General features: G+C 38.9%; 1 protein-coding gene across 1 annotated transcript; it reads left to right on the top strand.

Annotated features, from left to right (window-relative positions):
• The first annotated feature begins 1,796 nt into the window (after positions 1-1,796).
• On the top strand, positions 1,797-26,616 carry DDX18 (DEAD-box helicase 18). The gene is made up of 14 exons (XM_081314624.1): positions 1,797-2,020; positions 4,614-4,799; positions 6,051-6,197; positions 7,523-7,658; positions 7,930-8,030; positions 9,892-10,091; positions 10,173-10,287; positions 10,860-10,999; positions 11,417-11,578; positions 20,739-20,891; positions 21,472-21,585; positions 22,843-22,899; positions 25,400-25,577; positions 26,350-26,616. The coding sequence occupies exons 1-14, from the start codon at positions 1,870-1,872 to the stop codon at positions 26,493-26,495; spliced, it is 1,986 nt and encodes a 661-aa protein (XP_081170750.1). The 5' UTR covers positions 1,797-1,869; the 3' UTR covers positions 26,496-26,616.

Here is a 26,616-nt window from a genome sequence, read left to right as displayed (position 1 = left end):
AAGAAAGAGCTGAAAAGGGGGAAAATCTGTTCATAATGATTTTAAAAATGTAATGGTTTATGTTTATAACTTTGCTTACAAAGGAAGATTCAAGAGCAAAACCAAGAAAGTAAATAATTAAATTAAATCAATCTAAAAAGGACAGCTTTTTGAAACTGAGCCCGTCTGGTCACAGAGCAGAGCATCTTGCTCCATTAGGCACTGCCTTGTCAGAATTAAATCTGCCTATCCAGTAAGAAGGACAACAGAACAACAGAAGGACTTAGTGTACACTTAAGCAGATGACTGCAAAATGAGCAGTGTGGCCAGGCAGCTGTGAAGGCAAACAAAATTCTGGGATGCATCACTAGAGGGATCACCGGCAGGAAAAAAAAGGAGTCCTAATCCTGCTCTATAAGGCTTTAGTCAGAGCCCATTTAGAAACAGTCTTCACTTCTGGAGACCTCACTTAAAAAAAGATGTTGGTTAAGATTGAGCAAATCCAGAGATGAGCAACAAAAATGATGCAAAGTCTGAGGGACAAAACATATCAGGAGAGAGTGGAGGAACTGAATATGTAGAGCCTGGAAGATAGGAGGGAAAAGGGGGACATGATTGAAACCCTTAAATATAATAAGGGTGTGAATAAGGTTCTAGAAGGCAGTATTTTCAATAACAGGCAAAAATCAAGAACACAAGGGCATGACCTCAAACTGACAGGAGGAGAGTTCAAAAGTATTGTTAGAAGGTAGTAGAAGCTTGGAACCAACTTACTGCATAGGTAATGGGCCAATCATCAGTAAATAACCATAAACATGCTTGGGATAAACACAGGTCCATCGCCTGACAAAAATTAAAATAAAATAAAGTATAAAAATAATAATAAAAAATTAGGTAAGCAAATAATAAATTTAAAAGAAAATTAATCCCTCTGGTAAAGGGACTAATTCCTCTACATAAATTTACAAGGGTCAACAGTGGATTATACAGCTAGTGGGAAGTTAGAGATAGAAAATTATATCTGTAGGACAGAGGAAAGTACATACAAAACAAAAAGAGAAGTAATAATAATAATAATAATAATAATAATAATAATAATAATAATAATAATAATAATAATAATAATAATAATAATAATAATAATAATAATAATAATAATGAAACAGAATTAGGAGAGGCAAAAAAAGTAGCCTAAGGTATGATTGATCCTCCAACCTTGCTCGAATTAAACAGAGAAATCAAGTGCAGGTCTTGCAAGGTACACGTATTTCTAAACAAATATTTCAGATGGTGCGATCTTTAAATCAAGTACAAAATATGTCTGATGCAAAATACAATGGGCTTGTTATGAGCTCATTGGTGACCTGATGGAAATCCTTTGGTTTAACTTCAACTTTTGAAATATTTATTCTAGAAATTAAACAAAAGAGAAATATAGATGCATCTTTGTTAACAGACAAGTTTCTTTGCCCAATCTCACTTGGGCTCCATACGTATTTTCATAGACAAACAGACATCTTGGATGGAGATTCGTACAAACGCCCCTAACAAACCGATAGTATTTTGCATCGTACTTATATTTTGTACTTGGTTTAAAGATCTCACCTTCCGAAACATTTGTTTAGAAATACGTGTACATTGCAAGACCTGCACTTGATTTCCCTCTTTGAGCAAAGTTGGACGATTAACTATACCTCCAAGCCTCTAGAAGTCGCTGCAAGGGCGCCTTTGGTCGTGAGGACCAAAACGTCTGACGCCGCCTTGGAACATCTCCGGCTCTCGTTTCCGGTTACGTCCTCTCTTTTTTTTTCCCTTCCTTCCTTTCTTCCTTCCTTCTGCTGCACGTGTGTTGCGTCGCCCGGCTCTCCGGTCTTAGCTGTTTGCGGAAGGATGGCGGCGAATACCGGGAAGCTTCCGATGCGGCTCCTGCGCAAGAAGCTGGAAAAGCGCAACCGCAAGATCCGCCAGCGCAATTTGGCCCGGCAAGGAGCCGCCGACCAAAGCCTGGCCGCGACGGCATCGCCGCCAGGAGAAACGCTGGGTGAGGGCATCATCATCATCATCATCTCTTATCTATCCGAGTACCTTGTAGTCCCGGTGGGGGCCCCCCCGGATGTCGGGGGAAGCGGTGGCATGATTGAAGTTGAATGGTTTCAGGGCAGAGTCGATGCCTCTTTGCGCAGAAAGGCGCGGGTCGGTTATAATGTCAGAATAGACAGTGTGAGTTGAGTGTGCTTCTGAACAACGTTTAGTGGTGTACATGCACCACCCTCTCAATCATTTGCAAAGAAGTTGCCTGGATGGGGTAAGGGGTGGCATGCTGCATGAAATAAAAGAAACCTCGTGGATAATAATTTTACTTCGGAAAGGAAAGCCAGGCTCGTGGATGAAGGAGTTTGGATGTCAGGTGCAAGTAGCCAGAAACTGGCTGAGTTGAGTTCAAATTACTAAAAGTTTATTATATGCCATCTATCCGCAAGAATCTGATGTACTGAGGGTCAAGCCAAATTGGCGCTAGATAAGAGTCTGGAATTCCGGAGGGGCTGGACTTGGGGCTCGTATAAGGAGTACAGTGTCTTCAAACTGATGACACCTTTGCTCCATCCTTGGGATCAGCCATGCTCGTCTCTTACATTTGCATTGGGCTGAACCTGTTAAGGAGCTGGAGCAGCTTTCTTGTCAAGAAAAGTTGCAACATTAGGGCTTTTTAGTCTACACAATGATTGAAGTGTACAAAATTATGTATGATGTGGGTAAAGTGGACAGGGAGAAGCCATTTTCCTCTTCCCAAAATATTAAAACCAGAGATCACCCAATCAAATGGAATCCTAAAAGAATCAGGACCAACAAAGGTCCCAATTTTTGCACGTATATTTTATTTATTTATTTATTTTATTTAATTGTATTTATATACCGCCCTATTCCCTGAGGACTCAGGGCGGTTTACAGGGAATTAAAAATCCAAAATACAAAAATTAAGAACCAAATTAAAAAAAAATTAAATTAACCCTGTAGTCAGTTAAAAAAGAACCCCAAATTAAAAATTCCTCCTCAGTCTGGGCCCGAGAGCTCGAAGAGCCAGGTCTTCAGGCCCCGGCGGAATGATCGGAGGTCGGGGGCAGTCCTCAGCTCCACCGGCAGCTGGTTCCAGAGGGCAGGCGCTCCCACAGAGAAGGCCCTATCCCTGGGTGTCACCCGCCGGCAATCTCTCACCGGCGGAACCCTGAGCAGACCCTCCCTGTGGGAGCGCACTGGGCGAAGGGCGTTTGATGCCGGCAGCAGGTGTTCCCTCAAATAACCCGGACCCAGGCCATGTAGGGCTTTATAGGTGATAACCAGCACCTTGAATTTCACCCGGAGGGCAACCGGAAGCCAATGCAGCTCGCGGAGTAGAGGTGTTACATGGGAGTATCGGGAAACCCCCATTACAACTCGCGCGGCCGCATTCTGCACCAGTTGAAGCCTCCGAGTGGTCTTCAAGGGCAGCCCCATGTAGAGAGCGTTACAGTAGTCCAAACGGGAGGTCACAAGCGCATGAGTGACTGTGCGTAGGGCGTCTCGGTCCAAATAGGGACGCAACTGGCGCACCAGGCGAACCTGTGCAAAAGCCCCCCTGGTCACGGCTCCTATATGATCTTCAAAATTGAGCCGTGAATCCAGGAGGACGCCTAAGTTGCGAGCCCTATCAACGGGGGGCAACACCTCACCCCCCATCGTTAGAGGTGGAATAACATGGTTAACCCGAGACGCCAATATGCAGAGCCACTCAGTCTTGGCGGGATTGAGACGAAGCCTGTTTCTCCCCATCCAGACCTGAACCGCCTCCAGGCACCGGGACATCACGGAGAGGGCATCACTGGGTTGGTTTGGGGTGGAAAGAAAAAGTTGGGTATCATCAGCGTACTGGTGATACCCCACCCCAAAACCACGAATGATCTCACCCAGCGGCTTCATGTAGATGTTGAACAGGAGAGGCGAGAGAACCGACCCCTGAGGAACTCCACAAACGAGAGACCTCGGGGCGGATCTCTGCCCTCCTGTCAACACCGACTGCGAGCGGCCCTGGAGGTAGGAGGAGAACCACCGTAAAACGGTGCCTCCCACTCCCAACCCCCTGAGACGTCGCAGCAGGATACCATGGTCGATGGTATCAAAAGCCGCTGAGAGATCTAATAGGACCAGGACAGAGGAGCAGCCCCTGTCCCTAGCCCTCCAGAGATCATTCACCAGTGCGACCAATGCCGTCTCCGTGCTGTGTCCGGGCCTGAAGCCCGATTGGTACGGGTCCAGATAATCAGTATATTACTCAGCCTAAGAATTTACTACCATGAGATGTAGTGGTGGCTACCAGCTTGACTGGTCACTGTGAGAACAGCCTGCTAGACCAGATGAGCCAAGGGTGTGATCCAACAAGGCACTAGTTATGGTCTTTTCTAGTGGCCCAAACAGTAAAGTAGCAATAATATTCAATTCAGTCAATGCTTTAGCAAGTACAGTAGAATGCAGGGGCTTAATTGATATTTTAAATAAACTGTGTGGTATATTCATTGGTCCTTGTGGCCTGAATGAGATTTCCAGATATGTTTTTGGCACTTAAGTGCAGCAGCAATTGACCTTTTTGTTTATGCCATTAGAAAATCCAATGGAGAATGTCTCAGAAGAAGTTTCCAACATTTTAGAAACAGCAATGGAAGACCACAAAATGACAGATGGGGAATTGCCTAATGTAATAAAAGATGAGGGACCTGAGTGTAAACAACCTGGGATGAAGAAGAAGAAGAAGAAAAAGAAAAGGCAAATTGAAAATTGTGCAGAAAATGGTATGATAGCTCTTATTGTTACTTCTTTTTACATGAGTGTTATTTTATTTCCTTAGTTCTTTTTCTCCCCATGGCAGTATTGCAGTATTCCTTTTATTGATGTATTTTATTTTAAAACTATAATACAAACACACGAGTGTACCAAACACAAAAGCTACATCAATTGATGCTCTTTAGCTTAGAACACAGGTGTCAAACTCGCCACATCACGTGATGTGTCATGACGTATTGTGACTTTTTCCCCATTGCCGGAGTTGGGGTGGGCGCGGCCTCTGCATGATGCAACCAACCTGCAAACTGGTAGTTTGACATCCCTGGCTTAGAAGATAAGGGAAGACATAGGTATATATAATCATGCATGGCATAGGTAACTTGAAGACAAAAAAGGGTTTCTTTTCCGGCGATACTGGAGTGATGTCCAATGTTATCCACTGTAACTAAAAGTAGGGAAATTTAAGACCAGCAGAAAGAGAGACTTTTCTTAGATAGTATATAGGTATAATGGAATTTGCTGCCAGCAATTGTAATGGCAATCCATTAGGTTGGTTTTAAAAGACAACTAGATAGATTCATGGAGTATCATACTATTAGCGGATGCTAATACTGATGCCTGTTGAATCATAAATAGCATCCCTTAAATATTCGTTGCTAGGATGTGATAGCGGAAAGGGACTATTCCTTTCATTCCAGGCATATCAGCATCTAGTTGCCAATGTGGGTCACAAAACACTGGACTACATAGGCATATCCATTAGAGCTCTTCTCCAGTAAAAATGCATGCTGAGATTCAGTAATAATGAAACATGGGCTGTGCTGAAGTAGATAATTCATGAAGAATGGCTATGTTAGCTTTCCTAAGTAAAATTGAATCTCTCGGCTTATGTGGAAGTATCTCATCTTTCTTTTCCATGCATTTCTAGCTGGTAAAGGTTTCATACAATGGACATTTGATTGGATCAGATTCAACAGCCCAAAACTTAAGTCCCTTTGAAATTGCAGTTATAATCGCCTTGGTTTTCAATTCCGTTCTCTTCTGCTTCCAGAATGAAGGCTTTATATTGTGCAGTATTTATTTGTTTATTTCATGGCCACTTAGAGGGGTATATGGCAGTGGTATAAGGAAACATAACTTTATGTCCATTAAAAAAAATTAAAAATCTGCATTTTGAGAGGCTTTTACTTTCAGTGGAGAGATCACTGCTTCATCTTCAGATAATTATTGATAATGAAAATTGGTTTTGTGGTATGCAGGTGGTAAAAAAGCAAAAATTGAGGAAGAAGAGGTTGAAACACAAGAGGCTTTACCTGGGAATCTCGAAGAAGAAAATGTTGATGGTCTGACTGAAGAAGAAGCTCCTGATGATGCTGACGGACCTGCTTTGCCCCTGGGTTTAACAGGCAGGTTTTCTCAATGCTGTTTCTCAGATAATGAGATTTTGTATGTTTATTATTTATTTATTTATTATTTGGATTTATATACCACCCCTCTCTCCCAAGGGACTCGGGGCGGTGTACAGGGCAATTAAACACTATAAACAACACATAATGTACAAAAATTAAAATGAAATTAAACTAATAGCCCTAAACAATAAGACACATTCTAAAATTTAAAATTTTTAAAATTTAAGATCTAAAATCCCAGTCCCTCAGTCCAGGCCGGCAAGTTCAAATAGCCAAGTCTTCAGGTCGTGGCGGAAGGAGCGAAGGTCAGGAGCCATCCGGAGCTCAACAGGGAGCTGATTCCAGAGGGCATATCCTCATTAAATCCTAAAATGCGTTTAATAAGTCTTATCAAACTCAATGGGATTTAGAAATATATAGGAATGAGATGCAGGATACTGAGCCTGGAATCTTTATTTTTATTGAACTTAGAGGTCAGGCCTTTGGCCTTGGTTAAATATTTATTTCTTTTAATGATTAGTTCAGTGGCTTGTGAGTAACATAAAACTTGTACTAAAAACACCCATTCCTCTTGATTAGAATATTAAGAATATTAAATGTCTATGGAGATTCTCAGTCATCCAGGTCATTCTTTGGGACTAAGAATACTACATTAAGAAAAAAATGTAGTAATTAACAGCTTTGAGTACTTTCTTGTGAGGGATGATAGGCTGTAATCCAAATAAATAAATAAATATAAAGTTAATGGATTTCAAGAGTGATTTAAATAAATGCAGGAGTACTTGTTGGAAAAACTGGTGATTTAATTGCGGAACGGGATATATGTGGAAATGCATTAATTAAAAAAAAAATCTAAGCAATGCAAATTTTCTAAAATAGAGCAGCTAAGTTTGGCTCAGCCTTAAATGGTTTAATGACCTAATATTTGCTTCCATGTTTATCTTCCTGCTTGACATTTATTTATTTGTTAATTTTTAAATTTATTTACTTACAAATAACCCAAGTGGCAAACCTATCAAACACGCCTTTCTGCTCCTATTTTTCCCTACAACAACAACCCTATAAGGTGGATAGAACTGAAAGAGAGTGAGTGACTGGCCCAAAGTCACTCAGATGGATGCTCTTTCATGGTTAAGGCGGGAATAGGACACGGTCTCCTGGTTTCTAGTCTGATGTCTTAACCACTACACCAAATTGGCTCTCAGTTGTTTTAAATTGGGCATAGTTAAACTCTGTTCTATTTTAATACAGTGGACTTCCTTTTGATCTATAGCAATTGGTTGGGAACAGTTAAACAAGGCTGACATTGCTTGTCTCTTCAGGTGCTTTTGAGGACACTTCCTTTGAGTCTCTTAGTGACCTTGTCAGTGAGAACACATTGAAAGGGATAGCAGACATGGGATTTACACACATGACAGAAATTCAGCATAAAAGTATTAAACCGCTTTTGGAAGGCAGGTAAGAAATGACATTTTTTTTAAGGGAAGAGCAAAAGAAATGCAAATTTCTGTCAGATGATTGACAGGCAGGAAACAGTAGTGAGTGATGATCAAAGCTGTTGTCTTGGAGCTATAGTATTCAGTTAATCAGCCTTATTGTTTATTAAGTATTAATTTTAAATTCATATTAATGATGCTACTTGTTTTTAATTAAAAAAATGTTAACTTCCAAACCACTCATGCATTCCTTTTTGTTTTCTCTTTTCTTTCTGCAATTATTCTACATGCAGAGATATTTTAGCAGCTGCAAAAACTGGCAGCGGCAAAACGCTTGCATTTCTCATTCCAGCCATAGAACTTATCTACAAGTTAAAATTTATGCCTAGAAATGGTGAGATATTTTTTTTCTTGAAATATCATTTGAAATCTTGAAGATAAATGTGGTGTAGAAGAGCCAAGTAGTCATTTCCAGGGGAAAAGAGGTCTCTGATGGCGATTGCCTTTTCTAATTTGGTCGTCCCATCTTGGTAGGATCTGGTTGTCTAAAATGAGCAGGGAGGCCTGATGTGTATTACCTTATTTTGACTGAGTGAGGACAGGGATGTTGCCCTCTTCAAAACCTGCCGAGGCTGAGGGAAGAGAAGTGGTATTGATCTATTATCACTGTTCCTGAGGTGGCAGAACATGGGTTCCTATGTGTTAGCTTGAGCTACAGTTACAAGTTGGGGTCCTTTTGGTGTATCAGCCCTCTTTGCTGAATTGAGAGCCTTCTGTGGTCTCTCTAGTGACCAGCTTGATCATCTTCCTCCTTAGCTGGTGGTTTTGGAAGAGGCTGGTTCTAGAGTTTATACCCTCCATGGCGGCAGCCATGAATTTGATGGTCGCAGGAAATCTGAGCTCTAAATTTCTAGGTAGACCCACGTTAAAACTTGTTTTTAATCTCTGGGCAGTTAGCAATCAGGATGTTGAGAATACAGTATTACTGGATTTATTATGTCATGGTCAGTTCGCTTCCTGATCCAGGTGCAGGTGACTTCCACCTGCTCCCTCTGCAGGGCTTGACTCGTTCATTTGGTCCACCTTAGGCAGCTTATGGATCCAAATGATTTTCCTAGATGTTTGGCAGTTTCCCTGACGTGAGTAGAGGTTGAGTTGAGAGTTTGATCTATCACTGGCAAGAAGCAGTGTGTCAGGCCCCTGACAAAATTGCTCCTGCCTATGGGGCAGTCTGGGTGATTTACAGAGAACCTCCGGGAGATGAAGTGGCAGAAGCAATGCCTGGAGTACAAGTGGAGGGTAATAAAGACTTAATCTGACTAAGCGTAGCTAATGTGCCCAGGTTTGGGCCAACTCTGTAGCAATATGAGAGGCAAAGTATATGTAATTCTCTCTTATTATGTCAGCAGGTTATCCCCCAGCAGCCCATCTCTCTTAGTTCTTCTTGAGTAAAGTGCTGTCTTGTAGAATTACCACTTGGCCACTCTGACCAGTTAGCTGGGCTGAATCCCGGGAGAGCTGATTTTCTATAGCAGGTCTAGCCTTCTGGAGTGGCTTCCCGTTGGAGGTTCAATTGGCTCCTTCAACTGTCCACTTTCCAGAAGAAGTTGATAATGGGGCTCTCTTGAAGGGCATTTGGTGTGTGACGTCATCTGTTATTAGCAGGTTTTTACAAGTATTTTGGTTTTGTATTACAGGTGGTCCCCCACTTACGACCACAACTGAGCCCAAAATTTATGTTGTTAATTGAGAAGTTTGTTGAGTGAGTTTTGCCCCATTTTACAACGTGTCTTGCCACATTTGATAAGTGAATCACTGCAGTTAGTTAAGTTAGTAACATAGTTGTTAAAAGTGAATCTGGCTTCTCCATTGTCTTTGCTTGTCAGAAGGTTGCAAAAGGTGATCACGTGACCATGGGACACTGTAACCGTCATAAATATGAACTAGTTGTCAAGCATCCAAATGTAAATCACGTGACCATGGGGGATGCTGCGATGGTCCTAAATGTGAAAAATGGTTGTAAGTCATTTTTTTCAGTGCCATTGTAACTTCGAACTGTCACCAAATGAACTGTTGTAAGTCGAGGTCCACCTGTATTTGGGTTTTGGTTTTTTTTGCTGTGCCTGTGAGCTGCCAAGAGTTTAGATTGTTTAGATTGCATTGTTTAGATTGCAGTAAGATGATCGACAAACAGATAGGTTTGCCTTTATCTGTTAAAAACTCTAGATATCTCTCGTTTCCCATCTCCTTTTTAGGAACCGGTGTCCTCATACTTTCACCGACTCGAGAACTTGCCATGCAGACTTATGGTGTTCTCAAAGAACTGATGACTCATCATGTCCACACCTACGGCTTGATAATGGGGGGCAGTAATAGATCAGTTGAAGTACAAAAACTTGGTAATGGCATAAACATCATTGTCGCAACTCCAGGCAGGCTTCTGGACCATCTGCAGGTAAAACAGATAGTATTGCATAATGCATGTCCTCTCTTTTGTCCCTGTGTGTAGTTGACAACATTGTTGGATATGTTTTAGAATACTCCAGGATTTATGTATAAGAACCTGCAGTGTCTGGTAATTGATGAAGCTGATAGAATTCTAGAAGTTGGGTTTGAAGAAGAAATGAAACAAATCATAAAGCTTCTACCAAGTAAGTCAGATATTTACACTATCTGTATTTCTTGATACTTAAAAATTCATGCAGTAGTCCTGAGCTATTTCAACTTTTCTAAATCCTATTCTTGTGTCTGCTGTACTAATGCCTAGAATTCACTTTAAACACTCTACAGTACAAGCTATGTAGATCTTGAATGTTTGGTGATTAATATCTTTTACAGTGCTATATTATGCATATTTGCTAAAGAAAATACTTCTCAGTTCAGTGGACATTACTCTCAAGTAAAATTTAGGATAGCTTAAAAAAAGTAGGATGATCCAAATTTGGGATAGCTTGAAAAAATTTTTTAGGATGGCTTGAAAAAACACATTTATAGTGATTTGGATGAGTGGCTATATATGTATGTATAACATTGCCATTTTGTTTTTATTCTAAATATGATTAGGATTAGTTCAATTTTTTAATTGTAAAAGCTTGTGAGACACTATTTTTTTTTTAAAAAAAGGATTCTAGGTGGCATGTATCAGCTAGATATTTCTGATTTGTTACCTTGTCAAAGTTTTTTTAAAAACACGTGTTTTTAATTTCATTCCTTTCCCTGCCAGAACGTAGGCAAACCATGCTGTTCTCTGCTACACAAACCCGTAAAGTTGAAGATCTGGCAAGGATTTCTCTAAAAAAGGAGCCATTATATGTTGGGGTTGATGACAATAAAGAGACAGCAACTGTAGAAGGCCTTGAACAGGTAATCTAAGCACAGATATCTTGGCAAACAATATTTTGCTTATATGTCTGCTCTTAACATTTAATTCTCTTCTTTCTTTGGGATTCTCTTCCTTGGCCATTTCTTTCCCATTTGGACATTTATATCGAAGTGCAAGGATGTTTTTCTCCTGTGTTTCTAACAGCTCTTCACATGCTATTAATTACTCTTTCAAAACGTTCATGAATTCTTTATCAGACTTGATTGATAATTGCTAGCTATACCGACATTTCTGGATTTTTAAATTCCTTCAATAAATTTGTTGTCCGCCGCAGAGGTAGTTAAATTAAAATGTACGCTGGCATCTTCATTTTGAAGTCACTAGAAATAGAGGTTTGGGAAGTCATATTTTTTTAAAAAAAACAACAAAACAAAACCTTGTTTTTCAAACAATTACAGGGTTATGTAATATGCCCTTCAGAAAAGAGGTTCCTCCTGCTGTTCACTTTCCTGAAGAAGAATCGAAAGAAGAAGTTGATGGTGTTCTTCTCTTCATGTATGTCTGTGAAATACCACTATGAACTTCTTAACTACATTGACCTGCCTGTACTGGCTATTCATGTAAGTATTCGTGATTAAATGAATTGATGTACCTATACCAACAGTACTGTGCAAATGTCTTAGGCCACCATTAGATCTGCTGTTGTAGCAAATGCATAATGACAATAGATAGATAGATAGATAGATAGATAGATAGATAGATAGATAGATAGATAGATAGATAGATAGATAGATAGATAGATAGATAGAGATAGATAGATAGATAGATGATAGATAGATAGATAGATAGATAGATAGATAGATAGATAGATAGATAGATAGATAGATAGATGATAGATAGATAGATATAGATATACATATAGATATACATATAGAATGATATGCCAGTCTCAGAATACAACCAAAAATACAGGAAATTTGTATGCAGTATTCAAAAACAGGAAAAAGCAAAAAAAGAAGAAAAAAGAAGAAAAAAAAAAGCTTTCCTAGGCCAAAGTGGCAAGTATATAACGTGACTTCCTCTTACACTTGAACAATTGCAGGTGCCATAAAGGGAAATATGAGAACCCTAGGTACTGTCATTGTTAACAACTTGTGTATCCTATCATTTCGTGCCAAAATGACTGCTGTGCAGAAAAAACAAGTTTTTTTTTTTTAAAGAGTCAAAACATTGGCATTTATTCCTTTTCTTATTTTTCTTTTTATTTTGTCCCCCCTTCCCCCTCCCTCCTCCCCCCTCCCTACCTCCCCCCCTCCCCCCCTCCCCCCCCCCAACTTCCCAGAGCTAAATACAAGGTATATATATAAAAAGCAATCATAAACAATCATATGCTAACAATTATAAACTCTAAAATCCATCACTCTCTAGCTTATATAAGATGAAACAAATAATAATAATATTGAATATGTATAAAAAAAACTAAGATAATAAAAGAAAAAAACAACGAAAGAAGACTTATTCAAATGCTACATAAAACTTCTTAACCCTATACTTGTTCTGGATAAAATCAATCCATTTTCTCCATTCCATAATATAGCGTTCTTGCGAATGATCTTTCAAATAGGCCGAAATCTTCGCCATCTCTGCCAGGTCGGAAACCTTTAAAGTCCACTCCTCTATGGTCGGCAGTTCCTCTTTCTTCCAGTATTGGCCTATCAAAAGTCTTGCCGCCGTAATTAAATTCAACATCAACTTGGTGTCCACAACTGTGGCATCTGTAATTATTCCCAACAAAAAAAATTGCGGACAAAACTTTAACCTCTGTTTAAAAATCTTCTGCATGTTCCACCAGACTTTTATCCAAAAAGCCTTAACCTTTTTACAAGTCCACCATATGTGAAAATATGTTGCATCTTCATCACCGCACCTCCAACATTTAGGCTGATAATTCGGATACATACTTGCAAGCTTTTTGGGATCTAAATGCCATCTATAAAACATTTTGTAAAAATTCTCTCTTAAATTTTGAGCTTGTGTAAATTTTACGTTCCTCACCCATATCTTTTCCCACGTGTCCATTGTGATGACTTCCTGGATATTTTGGGCCCATTTTATCATACAATCCTTAACAAGCTCTGTTTCTGAGTCAATCTCTATCAATGCAAGATATATCCGTTTGATATGTGCTGGTCCCTGATTCCTAATTTGCTTTATCAAATTTTCATCAGTCATTGTAAATCCATTTTTCTGGTCTTCTTTCCACCTGGCCCGTAACTGAGTATATTGAAACCAATTTTGAACAACCTTCTCTTCTCGCAAGAGGCTATATGATTTCAAACACCAAACATTTCTTTCCAAACTGAGAATCTCCTTGTACGTAGTCAAATCATGTTTGAAGCCAGCATGTATATTTTCTATTGCGTGTTTTGGAATTGCCCACAATGGTATCTTGCAACTTAACTTATGTCTGTACTTCTTCCAAACTCTCAGCAATGCCTGTCTTAAAATATGCACCCTAAACACGTTGTCTACCTTCTTATCATACAACAAATATGCATGCCAGCCAAACAACAAATCGTGGCCCTCAAGATTTAATAACCTCCCTTGCGTCAAATTAATCCAGTCACTTATTCCTACTAATGCAGCAGCTTCATAATATAATTTAAAATTAGGCAATTTAAGGCCACCTCTCTCACGAGTATCCTGCATAATCTTAAGTTTAACTCGTGGTTTTTTCCCTGCCCACACAAATTTATTGATACCTCGCTGCCATTCCTCCAGATTAGAATCTTTCTTAAGAATCGGTATCATTTGAAATAAAAATAAAAATTTAGGCAGGACATTCATTTTTACTGCTGCAATCCGTCCCAACAAAGACAATTGCAATTTTTTCCAACTCTCCAATTCTTTTTGAATTTTCCCCCATAATTTTTCATAATTATTTTTATATAGCTTTGTATTAGAGGGCGACAAAATCACCCCCAAATATTTAACCCTTTTAACAATCTCAAATCCAGTTAATCCTTCTAAAAGGGCCTTTTGCGATGTTGTCATATTTTTGGCCAAAATTTTTGTTTTTTGTACATTAACCTTAAATCCAGAAACCTTCCCATATTGTGTTATTATCTCCATCAGGTCCACAACAGAGTTCTCTGGCTGGGTCACTGTAACAACCAGATCGTCTGCGAATGCTCTCAGTCTGTAGTCCTGATCTCCAATTTGAATCCCCTTAATTTTTTCCGAATTCCGAATTTTAACCAATAATATCTCTAATGTTAACACAAATAACAAGGGCGATAACGGACACCCTTGCCTTGTGCCCTTCTCAATATTACATGCTTCTGTCAAACTATTATTAACTATAATTCGGGCAGTTTGTTTTTGATATAATGCCCTAATCGGTTGTAAAAAAATTTCCCCAAAATCCATTTTATCTAAAACTTTCAACAAAAATTTCCAATTCAATTGATCAAAAGCTTTTTCAGCATCTAAAAAAATTAGCACCGCAGCAATCTGGTTGTTCCTTTCCAAAAACTCTAACACATCAACTATATGCCTCACATTATTTTTCATTTGCCTACCACTAATAAACCCTGTTTGATCCCCATGAATCACCTGTTGCAGAACCCTCATCAGTCTATTAGCCAAAACCTTAGCAAATATCTTGTAATCTGTGTTTAAAAGCGATATCGGTCTATAATTTTTAACTTGAGTAACATCTTGGTCTTCCTTCGGAATCAAAGAGATAAAAGCTGTTCTCCAAGACGGTGGCACCTTTCCCCCCCTCTGGATTGTCTGGAACAGTTCCTTTAACGGTTTTATCATTTCTAATTGTAAATTTTTATAATAGGCCGCAGTCAAGCCATCCGTACCTGGTGCTTTATCCACCTTCAATTCCTTAATTGCTATAAAAATTTCTTCTTCTGTGATCAATTGATTAATCCCTTCTTTTTGTACTTGCGTAAGAACTGGGATGCTAGCATTTTCCAAATATATATCAATGTCCTTTTCATTAATTTTCTCCTTAGCATATAGTTTAGAATAAAAATCCACAAAAGCGTCCTTAATAAGGTCCTGTTGAAACACAACCCTTCCTTTATGCTCAATCTTGTCTATATTAGAAGCCCTTTGTTTTTTCCTCAATCTATAAGCTAACCATCTGCCTGGTTTGTTAGCGTTACAAAAAGTGTTATGCCTGGCAAACCGCAGATTGGTTGCCACTTGGTCAGCCATTAATTTATCAAATTGTCCTCTTAACAATTTAATAGCCTCCTTAGTCTTCACATCCTCTGAATTCAAAATCAAAGCCTTTTCTTTTTCCTTTATTTCATTCTCCAATTCTTTCCTCCTAGCTTCCACAGCACGTCTATGTTTGTTGTTCATATATATCAACACCCCTCTCATGTATGCCTTGCTAGCATCCCACACCATGTCCATAGAAGTACCTTTGTTCATATTAGTTTCAAAAAAATCCTTCATCCGCTGTTTGCATTCTTCCACATTTCCCTGATTTCTAAACAAATTCTCATTTACGCGCCACGAGCGCCTGTCTCTTTTCTCCTTATCAATCTCTAACCACACTGGACTATGATCAGAAATAGTTCTTGCACAAATCTTCACCTTTTTAGTCCTCAAAAAAAAGTCATTAGTCACCAAAATAAAATCAATCCTCGAAAAAGATTTATGTCTATCAGAATAAAAAGTATAATCCTTTTCCTGCAGGTGTCTCTCGCGCCAGATATCTCGCAATTCCAAGTCATCCTTCATTTCAAAAAAAGATTTAGGCAGTCTAGCATGACTTGGAATGCGCTTAAAAGCTCCAGCCTTATCCATCTGTACATCCATAACACCATTCCAGTCCCCCATAAAAATAAAAGATTTATAATCCAACTGGGTAAGCTTTGTATAAAGTAAACTAAAAAAGTCAGCCTGTTGTTGTTGTTGATTAGGAGCATACAGTCCAACTAGAAGCGTCTTTTTGCCTTCTAACAACAAGTCTATCAGTACGTATCTTCCATGCTTATCTGCTTCAATTAAATCCGCTGTTATGGCACTTTTAATATAAACAACCACTCCATTTTTCTTATTCATTGCAGAGGCAACAAAATGCGTACCCAGTCTTGAGTTCAATAAAAACTTTTGGTCCATAGCCCTAATATGCGTTTCTTGCAAACATATAACATCTATCTTAAATTGTTTTAAATATTGAAAAACCTTCTTTCTCTTCTGTGGTGAATTTAGTCCATTAACGTTCCAAGTCAAAAATTTAGTTGCCATGCATATCCTCCCAAAGCTCTTGAAGCACTGCTTTGATAGGACTATCTTCTTTAGGCCGTGCTCCTCCCACTGCTTGGCTATGAGTACGTTGTGAAGATTCTGAAGACTTTTGCTGATCTTGTTCTTTTATTTTCTTTGCTCTTTTTAAAGCAGCACGCGTTACCCTTTGCTCTCTAGGATCATCCAGAGAGGTTGTAGCTTGATCTCCTCCAGCACCATTTTCCTCAGTTACATCCTCTTGATGTTCTCCTTCTCCTTCTCCCGATCCCTTTGCAGCTTCCAGAAGTGTTAATGGGGTTGCTTTTAAAACAGTATTGTAGAAATCACGCGCTTGCTTCACAGTAATCAGCCGGTACCTTTTGCCTTCATACATCACCATCAGCCCGTCTGGAATCTCCCATCTGAACCTTATATCTCGTTGCTTGAGCTCTTGCACCAGAAATGTAAAATCCTTCCTTCTCCTCAAAATCTTTGGAGGGATCTCTTTTAAAACCAAAACTTCTTGATCAGCAATCACAACTTTAGCATCATAAGCAGCTTGTATAACTTCATCTCTGATTTCTCTTTTTGTGAAGTAAACCACCACATCTCTAGGCAACTTTCTCTGTCTGGCAATCCATGAGTTTACACGGAACACTTTATCCATAGCTGCTCTTATTTCAGATGCTGGCTGATTCAATACCACTTCAAAAGCCTCAGAAACCAGCTGCTTTAAATCTTCCTTAATGTTCTCTTTTAAACCTCTGATTCTAACAGCAAACTGCATCTGGTAATATTGGGCAAGGCTTAACTCCCTTTCCATTTTGTCTCTTAAATTTTCATTCTCCCGTACTTTAACTTCTAATATTTCATTCTTTTGAGTCAAATCATCCAATTTTTCATCTAAATCTTCCACACATTCCGCCACTTTATGCACTGAAGACAAAATGTCTACCTTCATCACGCTGAGCTTCTGTTCCATCCTCTCTTCCATTCTCTCCTCCAGTTTCTCCAATTTCTCCTCCATCTGTGCAAATTTATCAGCCATTGATTGATTAATTGATTCCAAAAGTTTATCCAGAGCATCTCGTAAGTCCTTCGGTGTCAATACATCAGGAGGATGCAACACCTGTAATGATGATTGTTGCACCGGAGAAGATCCACCACTCCGTAGAGTTTTAGGGGGAGGTTTAGTCGCCATCTTTAGCTTTTCAATTGTGACGCACTTTCACTAAAAGTTTAAAAAGTCCATCAAGCTAGAGAGTATAATAAAATAATCCTCTTCACCTTTTCCTCTTGTACCGCTCTGCCTGCTCCTTTAATCCATAGTCCTTTCTTCAGGCAGGGGTGGTCGCAGACGCCTGGCTCTGCTCCAAGAAATCCGGAGCAGAGACGCCAGCCAGCTGGGAGCAACCCAGGCTTCGGGGGAGTTCAATCCTTCAGCCGCCCAAGCTCCAAGCTCAGGCGGCCCCGGAGAACTCTACCCCTACCTGGGGCCCCACCCCCTCCTCTTCTCCCGAGGAGGGGGCTTCAAATTCGCCCGAACAGCTGATCGGCGCTGTTTCGGGCGAAAAAACAACAGCTGAGCCGCGGGCAGCCCGGGAAGGCTGTCTCCGTCGCCGCGGAGCCACCGGAGAAAAAACAACAGTTTTGTGCAAGATCTGCTTGAGCATTGCATACACTGCATGCACATGTCGTACGATTCATTGGAAGCTTGCTGATAAGATCAACTTTTCAATCACATCATTCCAGTCAAAATGTCAGAGAATTTGACAGACATAAGATCTTCCTTTTGCATCAGCCAGGTCACTCTCAAAGGGAAATCAACAAACAAACTGGATACTCAAGTTATGGTTGTCAACACCGAAAAATAATTACAGATGTGGTCAGTAAAACTTTGCTACAACAACAAATCTAATGGTGGCTTAAGACTTTTGCACGCTGCTGTATATCACAGTAACCCAGTTTCCGGATTATAATCTAGATCTTCTCAGTTCTAAAATGCTGTCTTGGGTTAGGCTGGATTCAGAGTTTTTAACACCACCAGAATACCTTTTATTTGCTAGTTTCTTATATGACACTTGGTGCTGTTTTTCCCCATTTCTAGAACAGATTTTCAGGCTATTGCATAGCTGAAGAAGGTAATGATAATAATAGTAATAGTAGTAGTAGTAATAATAATAATAATGAGTTGGAAGGGATCTTGGAGGTCATCTAGTCCAACCCCCTGCTAAGGCAGGAAACCCTATAGCATTTCATACAAATGGCTGTCCAGTCTCTTCTTAAAAACCTCCAGTGTTGGAGCATTCACCACTTCTGGAGGCAGGTTGCTCCACTGGTTAATTGTTCTAACTGTCAGGAAGTTTCTCCTTAGTTCTAGGTTGCTTCTCTCTTTGATTAGTTTCCATCCGTTGTTTCTGGTCCTGCCTTCAGGTCCAACAAGGGCAAAAATATATGAGTCTGCATGTACGTATACACACATGTATGAGTACACAAATAAAAACCCACGCCAAGGATAGGAAGGACTCCAACATAGGCAATATGTTTCTGTCTCTCTCTCTCTCCGTGTGTGTTTGTATGTGTGTATGTAGCTTCTCTAAATCAGTTCACCAATGTTACATTTTTATGCATATCACATTAATTTCTGTTCACTTAAATATTACCAAATGTTATTTGCAAATTCTGCTTCTTAAAAATACATATAAAGAGCCCAGCTTTAAAAACAATTTTGAAACTCATTTATGCTCAAGCAAAACAAATGCCTTAAATCTCGGTAAATTAGAATTAAACTGTAGCCCATTTAATTCCAGAGAGAAAAACAAGCATGTGGTTTAAAGCAATAACCCCTTAAATTAGTCATAAGTATTTTGTATCCAGCCACTGCCAAACTTTCTGATTCTTTCTTGCCAACGCTTGCTGCACATATCTTTGCTGTTATTTAAAACTGCTAATCCTTCCAAATCTGCTACTCAGTGTAACAGCAACAACAATAACAGAGTTGGAAGGGACCTTGTTAGATCTTCTAGTCCAACCCCCTGCTCAGGCAAGAAACCCTATACCTTTTCTGATAAATGGTTGTCCAGTCTCTTCTTAAAAACTTCCAGTGTTGGTGTGTATGCTCCAACAGGCAGGCTGTTCCACTGATTAATTGTTCTAACTGTCAGAAAATTTCTTCTTAGTTCTAGGTTGCTTCTCTCTTTGGTTAGTTTCCATCCGTTGCTTCTTGTCCCGCCTTCAGATGCTTTGGAGAATAGCTTGCCTCCCTCTTCTTTGTGCCAACCCCTGAGATATTGGAACACTGCTATCATGTCACCCCTCGTCTTTCTCTTCATTAAACTAGACATACCCAATTCCAGCAACCGTTCCCTATATGTTTTAGCCTCCAGTCCCCCAATCATCTTTGTTGCTCTTCTCTGTACCCTTTCTAGAGTCTCGACATCTTTTTTACATCGTGGTGACCAAAACTGGATGCAGTATTCCAGGTGTGGCCTGGTGACTGAAATAAATCTCCTCCTTTGAATTAAAAGCCCCATCTTCTGATGGAAGGGACTGTTCCTTCTCCAGGAAACCTTTCTGACCTCCAGCCCTTTCATTGTAGTAACTTTGTAAGCACTTTAACCCACTTTGGTGAACTAGTTTGCCAGTTTTTTTTTTGACCAGCTAAGTGCCAGTGTTAACTGATTTCTGTTCTTCGATTTATGAGAGTTCTAGGGCATTGTAAATCCAGAGGCTTTTCTTCTGCTCTCTGTTGCAGTGAAGATCCACTTTTGTGCCTTAGTTCAGTGTGTCTCAAGCTGTCTTTCAAGCTTGAATAATGCAGGCTGCTTTGAGGTTATTGCAAATAGCAAGTGGCCTTTATGAAGGTTGGGGTGCATGACAACAGTGTCAGATTCTCAGCAAGATTTCAGCAGCGGAGTCATAAATTAACCTTTAAATGCCATCTGGAGCATCTTTCTCTTAAAGCTGTCTTTAAAATGCTTATCTGAAAAACAGGTTCTGTCAGCAAGGTTGAAGTTGTTTGTTAGGACAGTGTTTGCTGTCAGCAAACAGTTTTAAGTGGCTCCAGTTGGTATATGGCATTTGCTTCTACTGTACAGCGTGTAGAAGAACTGAAACATCCGTTGATTCTGTATGTAGTAACATAAAAAGAAAAATTAGATTTTTGTTTGCACATTTTCATAAATGGATTATGCTCTAAGCCATTTTTATGGAAATCTCAGTATTATTGCCTCTGTAAGGAATTACAAATATGGCAAAAGAGAGACTGCCAATGTACCCTAGAGGTATGTAAAATGTGGCTTTGCCCTTTTCTCAGACAAGGACTTAAGACGGTTTGGGTTGATTTTCCCCCCCCCCCCTGCTTTAAAACAAGCCAAAGCACAAAACTACTACAACAGAAACATGGGAGTTGGAGATATCGTCTTAACCTTTTCCTGTTGCCATTGGTTGTAATGGCAATTTCAGTTATTATTATTTTTTTCAGCTGCTCACCAGTTCCTTATCTTGTGTGTCTTTTATTCCTAGGGCAAGCAGAAACAAACTAAGCGCACAACCACATTTTTTCAGTTCTGCAATGCGGATTCTGGAATACTGTTATGCACAGACGTAGCTGCTCGCGGGCTGGACATTCCAGAGGTTGATTGGATAGTTCAGTATGACCCACCTGATGATCCAAAGGTATTACATATTCCTGAAAATTATATGGCTTAAATATGCATTAATGTGAATCGTATGCGTAATCTTCAAAATCTGAAATTAGAGTATTCTGGGATAGTTTATTTTTAATTAACTCCAGCAAGGCTGAATTTCACAGCTTTCTATTTTTTTATTTTTATTACTTTCTCCATTTGCATCTTGGACACACTGTTTTAGCATTGTAAATGGCTTCAGTGTCAGTCCAAGGGTTGAGCCATTGCATTTGGGTGCCTGGATGGAGACAACAGGTTTTGAGCTAAGTGGCATTGGCTTTGAGGAAAACAAGAGAATGAACTCACGTTAGTGACAGGCTCTAGGATGCTATTTAGCTATTGTCGATTCAAATGCTGCCAGTCAAAAAATAAATGCATTCAAAAAGAGTCTGCTGATTTAAAACCTCCAGGCTGTTTGCTTTATTAGTATGCAGTTTGTAAAGTACATCAGTTAAGAATAGGGGACCTTCAATAAATTTTTATGTCCTTACCATGCTATGCTTTCATGCTTAATATCAACATGAAACCCAAGTGATAGTTTATCTTCTATTACTTCCCATTAATGAAAGGAATATATTCATCGTGTTGGGAGAACGGCCCGTGGAATCGATGGAAGGGGACATGCCCTGCTCATTTTACGGCCAGAAGAACTGGGATTCCTGCATTACCTCAAGCAAGCCAGGGTTAGTTGCTAATGGAGTACTGTAGCATTGTACCACCATTGCTGGTAGCAGTAGTGATCAGTCATTTTTTTTTCCATTACTATCACTCTCTTAATATTTAATGTTATAACTTTACTAGAAATGCAGAGCAGCTGGCACAGCAGAACTGTGGAATGTGGAATGGAGCAGTGTTAATCCAAACTATGTTACCTTGTACTGATTGGATGCTATGGTTGTGAATTCAGGTTTCGTGTGGTTGCTGGTACCTAGGACAAAGAAGACCAGCTATCTATAATGCCAAAATGGCCGTCTGCTGTCTTTTTTAAAAACAAAAAACCTCCCTCTTTTCAGTACCCTAAATGGGACAAGAGTACTGGGGAGAGAAATTACACTAGTGCTCCACTTGTTAAGAATGACCTGCAGACATTCATGTAAACTTGTTTTCCCATTCTAAGACAGCTTGCAGGAACATTAAAATTTGGACGTGACACACTGGTCCTGGAAGACATTGGCCTAATTGTCCACTGATGGATGGATATACAGTCTAAAATGGCCGTGGTTGCTAAAATAGCTGCCCTTGGTGGATGTTTAAAACTGATTTTTTTTGCCTGAGACATTTTCTTGTAGAAATCAGTCAACCTTATAAAACATTCCCTATATAATTTCTTTATGGTACTCTATAATTGGCTAGAATGGGAGAATGAAGCATAGGATTGCAGGTAGATTGATCTGGTTTGTACCAGCATAGAACTGATCCAGTTTTTTGGGTTTACGCTTTACATTAAAGCATTATTTTATTTTATTTTATTATTTTATTTTATTTTATTATTTTATTTTATTATTTTATTTTATTTTATTTTTATTTTATTTTATTTTATTATTTTTTATTTTATTATTTTATTTTATTTTATTTTATTTGCAAATGTCTAATACTTCACATATGAACCTATAAATCACAGTGATTGGGTTCACACAAGTAATTGCACAGACCACAAGCCATATTGTAGCTAAGTGTACAATGTAATCCCAAACACTGTAATTTATTTTAAAATTACCTATTATTATTCTTTAGTTTCCTGCCTGAAGGAAGCCATTAGTTTTTCAACAGATTAGGAGTTAAAAAAAATCTAGTTTAGCAATACACATACATCTAGCCAATGTTTACATTTCCAGAGTTAGATGACCTAAGTTTAGATGTGATGAAATGTATTATATTCTTAATATCTTGTGTTTCCATTTTGTAGATTTTTTGTTGAGAACCTGTCTTTATATTTTTAGGTGCCATTAAGTGAATTTGAATTTTCTTGGTCTAAAATTTCTGACATTCAATCTCAGGTAAATATAGATTATACTATGAATGTTTTAAAAGCTCACTTATTTTTTTTCTATTTTTTTTTTCATTTGTATAGCTCATAAAGTAATCAGAAACAGTTCAATAATGCAAAACAACAACAAAAGATTCATAATGGTTTTATTTTGATATTCTATGAAGTGTTATAGTAAAGATTAAATCGGATGCAGTAGAAAATTTGTTAAGACTTGACTGCTTTTTTAACATTACCATCTATGCAGCTTTGGCACAAGGTACCCAGATTATGTTCTCTGGTTATGAGAACTTAATCTTAAACAGAGTGCAGATGAATGTACAGTGAGGGGGAAAAGTATTTGATCCCCTGCTGATTTTGTATGTTTGCCCACTGACAAAGAAATGATCAATCTATAATTTTAATGGTAGGTTTATTTTAACAGTGGGAGACAGAATAACAAAAAAAATCTAGAAAAATGCACTTCAAAAAAGTTATAGATTGATTTGCATTTTAATGAGTGAAATAAGTATTTGATCCCCTATCAGTCAGCAAAATTTTTGGCTCCCAGGTGTCTTTTATACAGGTAATGAGCTGAGATTAAGAGCATTCTCTTAAACAGAGTGCTCCTAATCTCAGCTTGTTACCTATATAAAAGATACCTATCCACAGAAGCAGTCAATCAATCAGATTCCAAACTCTCCACCATGGCCAAGGCCAAAGAGCTATCCAAGGATGTCAGGGACAAGATTGTAGACCTACACAAGGCTGGAATGGACTACAAGACTTATTGCCAAGCAGCTTGGTGAGAAGGTGACAACGGTGCAATTATTCACAAATGGAAGAAATACAAAATAACTGTCAATCACCCTCAGTCTGGAGCTCCATGCAAGATCTCATGGAGTTTCAGTGATCATGAGAACGGTGAGGAATCTGCCCAGAACTACATGGGAGGATCTTGTCAATGATCTCAAGGCAGCTGGGGCCATAGTCACCAAGAAAACAGCTGATAACACACTACACTGTGAAGGACTAAAATCCTGCAGTGCCTGCTCAAGAAAGCACATGTACAGGCCCATCTGAAGTTTGCTAATGAACTTCTAAATGATTCAGTGGAGAACTGGGTGAAAGTGTTGTGGTCAGATGAGATCAAATCAAGCTCTTTGGCATTAACTCAACTCACTATGTTTGGAGGAGGAGGAATGCTGCCTGTGACTCCAAGAAGACCATCTCCACCATCAATCATGGAGGTGGAAACATTATGCTTTGGGGGTGTTTTTCTGCTAAGGGGACAGGACAACTTCACTGCATCAAAGGGACAATGGACAGGGCCATGTATTGTCAAATCTTGGGTGAGAACCTCTTTCCCTCAACCAGGGCATTGAAAATGGGTGGTGGATGGGTATTCCAATATGGCAACGACCCAAAACACATGGCCAAGGGAACAAAGGAGTGGCTTAAGAAGAAGCACACTAAAGTCCTTGAGTGGCCTAGCCCATCTCCAGACCTTAATCCCATAGAAAATCTGGAGGGAGCTGAAGGTTCGAGCTGCCAAACATCAGCCTCGAAACCCTAATGACTTGGAGAGGATCTGCAAAGAGGAGTGGGACAAAATCCCTCCCGAGATGTGTGCAAACCAGATGGCCAAGTATAAGAAACGTCTGACTTCTGTGATTCCCATCAAGAGTTTTGCCACCAAGTACTAAGTCATGTTTTTTGAAGGGGTCAGATATGTATTTCACTCATAAAAATTCAAATCAATTTATAACTTTTTTGAAATGTCTTTTTTCTTGATTTTTTGTTGCTATTCTGTCTCACTGTTAAAATAAACCTACCATTAAAATTATAGACTGATCATTTTGTCAGTGGGCAAACGTACAAAATCAACTGGGGATCAAATAATTTTTTCCCTCACTGTATATATAAGCATTTGGATTTGTGATTTTTAGAAAGTTTTTTTAGAATAGATCTTTGGGATGCAAGTGAGATAGGAGGGGTAGGTGGCAAAGAAAATGAGAGGAAGGCCAATTCTAATTATATAAAATAAAGTCCATTACTAGGATGTTGCATTTATTTACCCATGGAGAAGACAAGTTGTGGCAATAAACTGACTGCTTTAGTAAGTGGGAAGGATTGAGATGAGCAAGTGACTTTAGTAAGTTCTTTGTAGTAAAATGTTTACAGTTATGTGTAATGGCTTAAGAATGTTCTCCAGAATTTTAGGCAGGAATTTCTCCAACCTAAGCTATCTGGAAGTTGCTCATATGCAAATAAAGTTATGGTTAAACAGTTATCTTTTCCTAACTCTGATCTTAGTATAGCAGCTAATCTAATACTTGAACTAATAACAAAAAAATCAAATCATATTCTATAACCCTAAAGATACGTTTCAGTACCATGAATTTTTGGGTGGAGTGCAGTGCAGATATACAAATATTTCTCTGTTTGGGTAAATGTCAGCTACCTATAAATTGTTCATGGTTATGAAGTAAAAAAAATATACCTTTTTGTGTTTCTCTATAAATTTTCAGCTGGAAAAATTGATTGAGAAGAACTATTTTCTCCACAAATCAGCCCAAGAAGCATACAAAGCCTATATAAGAGCTTATGATTCCCACTCTTTGAAGCAGATCTACAATGTCAATAACTTGGATTTGATCAAGGTTGCTTTGTCCTTTGGCTTCAAGGTCCCACCATTTGTAGACCTCAGTATCCTTTCACTACAAGGTTATTTACTTTTCCTCCCTCTTTCTCTCTGTCCCCCCCATTTTTCCCCCTCACCCAATAATGGGCTTGCTTGAGTAGGTTGGTGGCAATTGTTGACATTAATAAATCATTTTAAAAGTTAGTGAGATACTAGTAAGCTGTAAGATTTTCTTTCCTGCCATGGTTAAGTGTGAGGAAAAAGAAACTTTAGATGCATGTTTGCTCATTTGTATCATAAGATAATATTGTTTGTTGTGATGTTTGCTGTTAATTGTGGTGATCTTACATGCTAACTATTTTTGTACCTGTTGTAGGGAAGGGGCTATTTAGACTGCTAACAACCTTTGATTAAGCTGACAGTCAATGATGGGAACAGATATCCAATGTATTTGAAAAGTGCTACCGTTAAGGAAAGCTGGTCTTGAATCAACTATTTATTTATTTTTTTGCCCTCTTTTGAGCTAGAAATGTGTTGCCAGCAAACTGATGTTGTGCTTAAGTGAAAGACTTGTGTCATCCTCTAGAGATCAACAGTTCGTTTCTACATTTAGAGATGGTACCAAAAAAGAGGATTAACTGAGCTAGCTGTCTGTAGGAAAACCAATGGAAAAGCTAAGACCAACAATGAGCAGGCAAATCTATCTATAGTTAAGAATAAACTGCAAATTTATTGTGGAAATTAGGGCATATGCCATTTTAGTGCCATGCTTTTTGAACTCTTTGCTATTATCCAATGCATTTTTTTTGAGCCTACATTCCTTAACATAATCTTCAGATGTAAACAGCAGACATGGAAAGAGACTACAAAAAAGAGGTGGAGGTGGCGGCTTTGGCTATCAGAAGGCAAAAAATGTTCAGAAATCCAAAATCTTCAAGCATATTAACAAGAAAAAATCTGACAACAGACAGTTTTCCCGCTGATTTGCTTATTCCGTGTTGACTGAAATGGCTGTACTACTTTTCAACCAATGCACAATCTTATTCATTTAGGGACAGAATTATATATACACATTTCAAATTAAAACTCAATATTTCAACATGA

Source organism: Vipera berus, assembly GCF_964194415.1.
Source record: "Vipera berus genome assembly, chromosome: 1".
Taxonomy (NCBI): Eukaryota; Metazoa; Chordata; class Lepidosauria; order Squamata; family Viperidae; genus Vipera; species Vipera berus.
The sequence above is the reverse complement of the archived record's forward strand: the minus strand, read 5'-3'. Positions and strand labels throughout refer to the sequence as shown.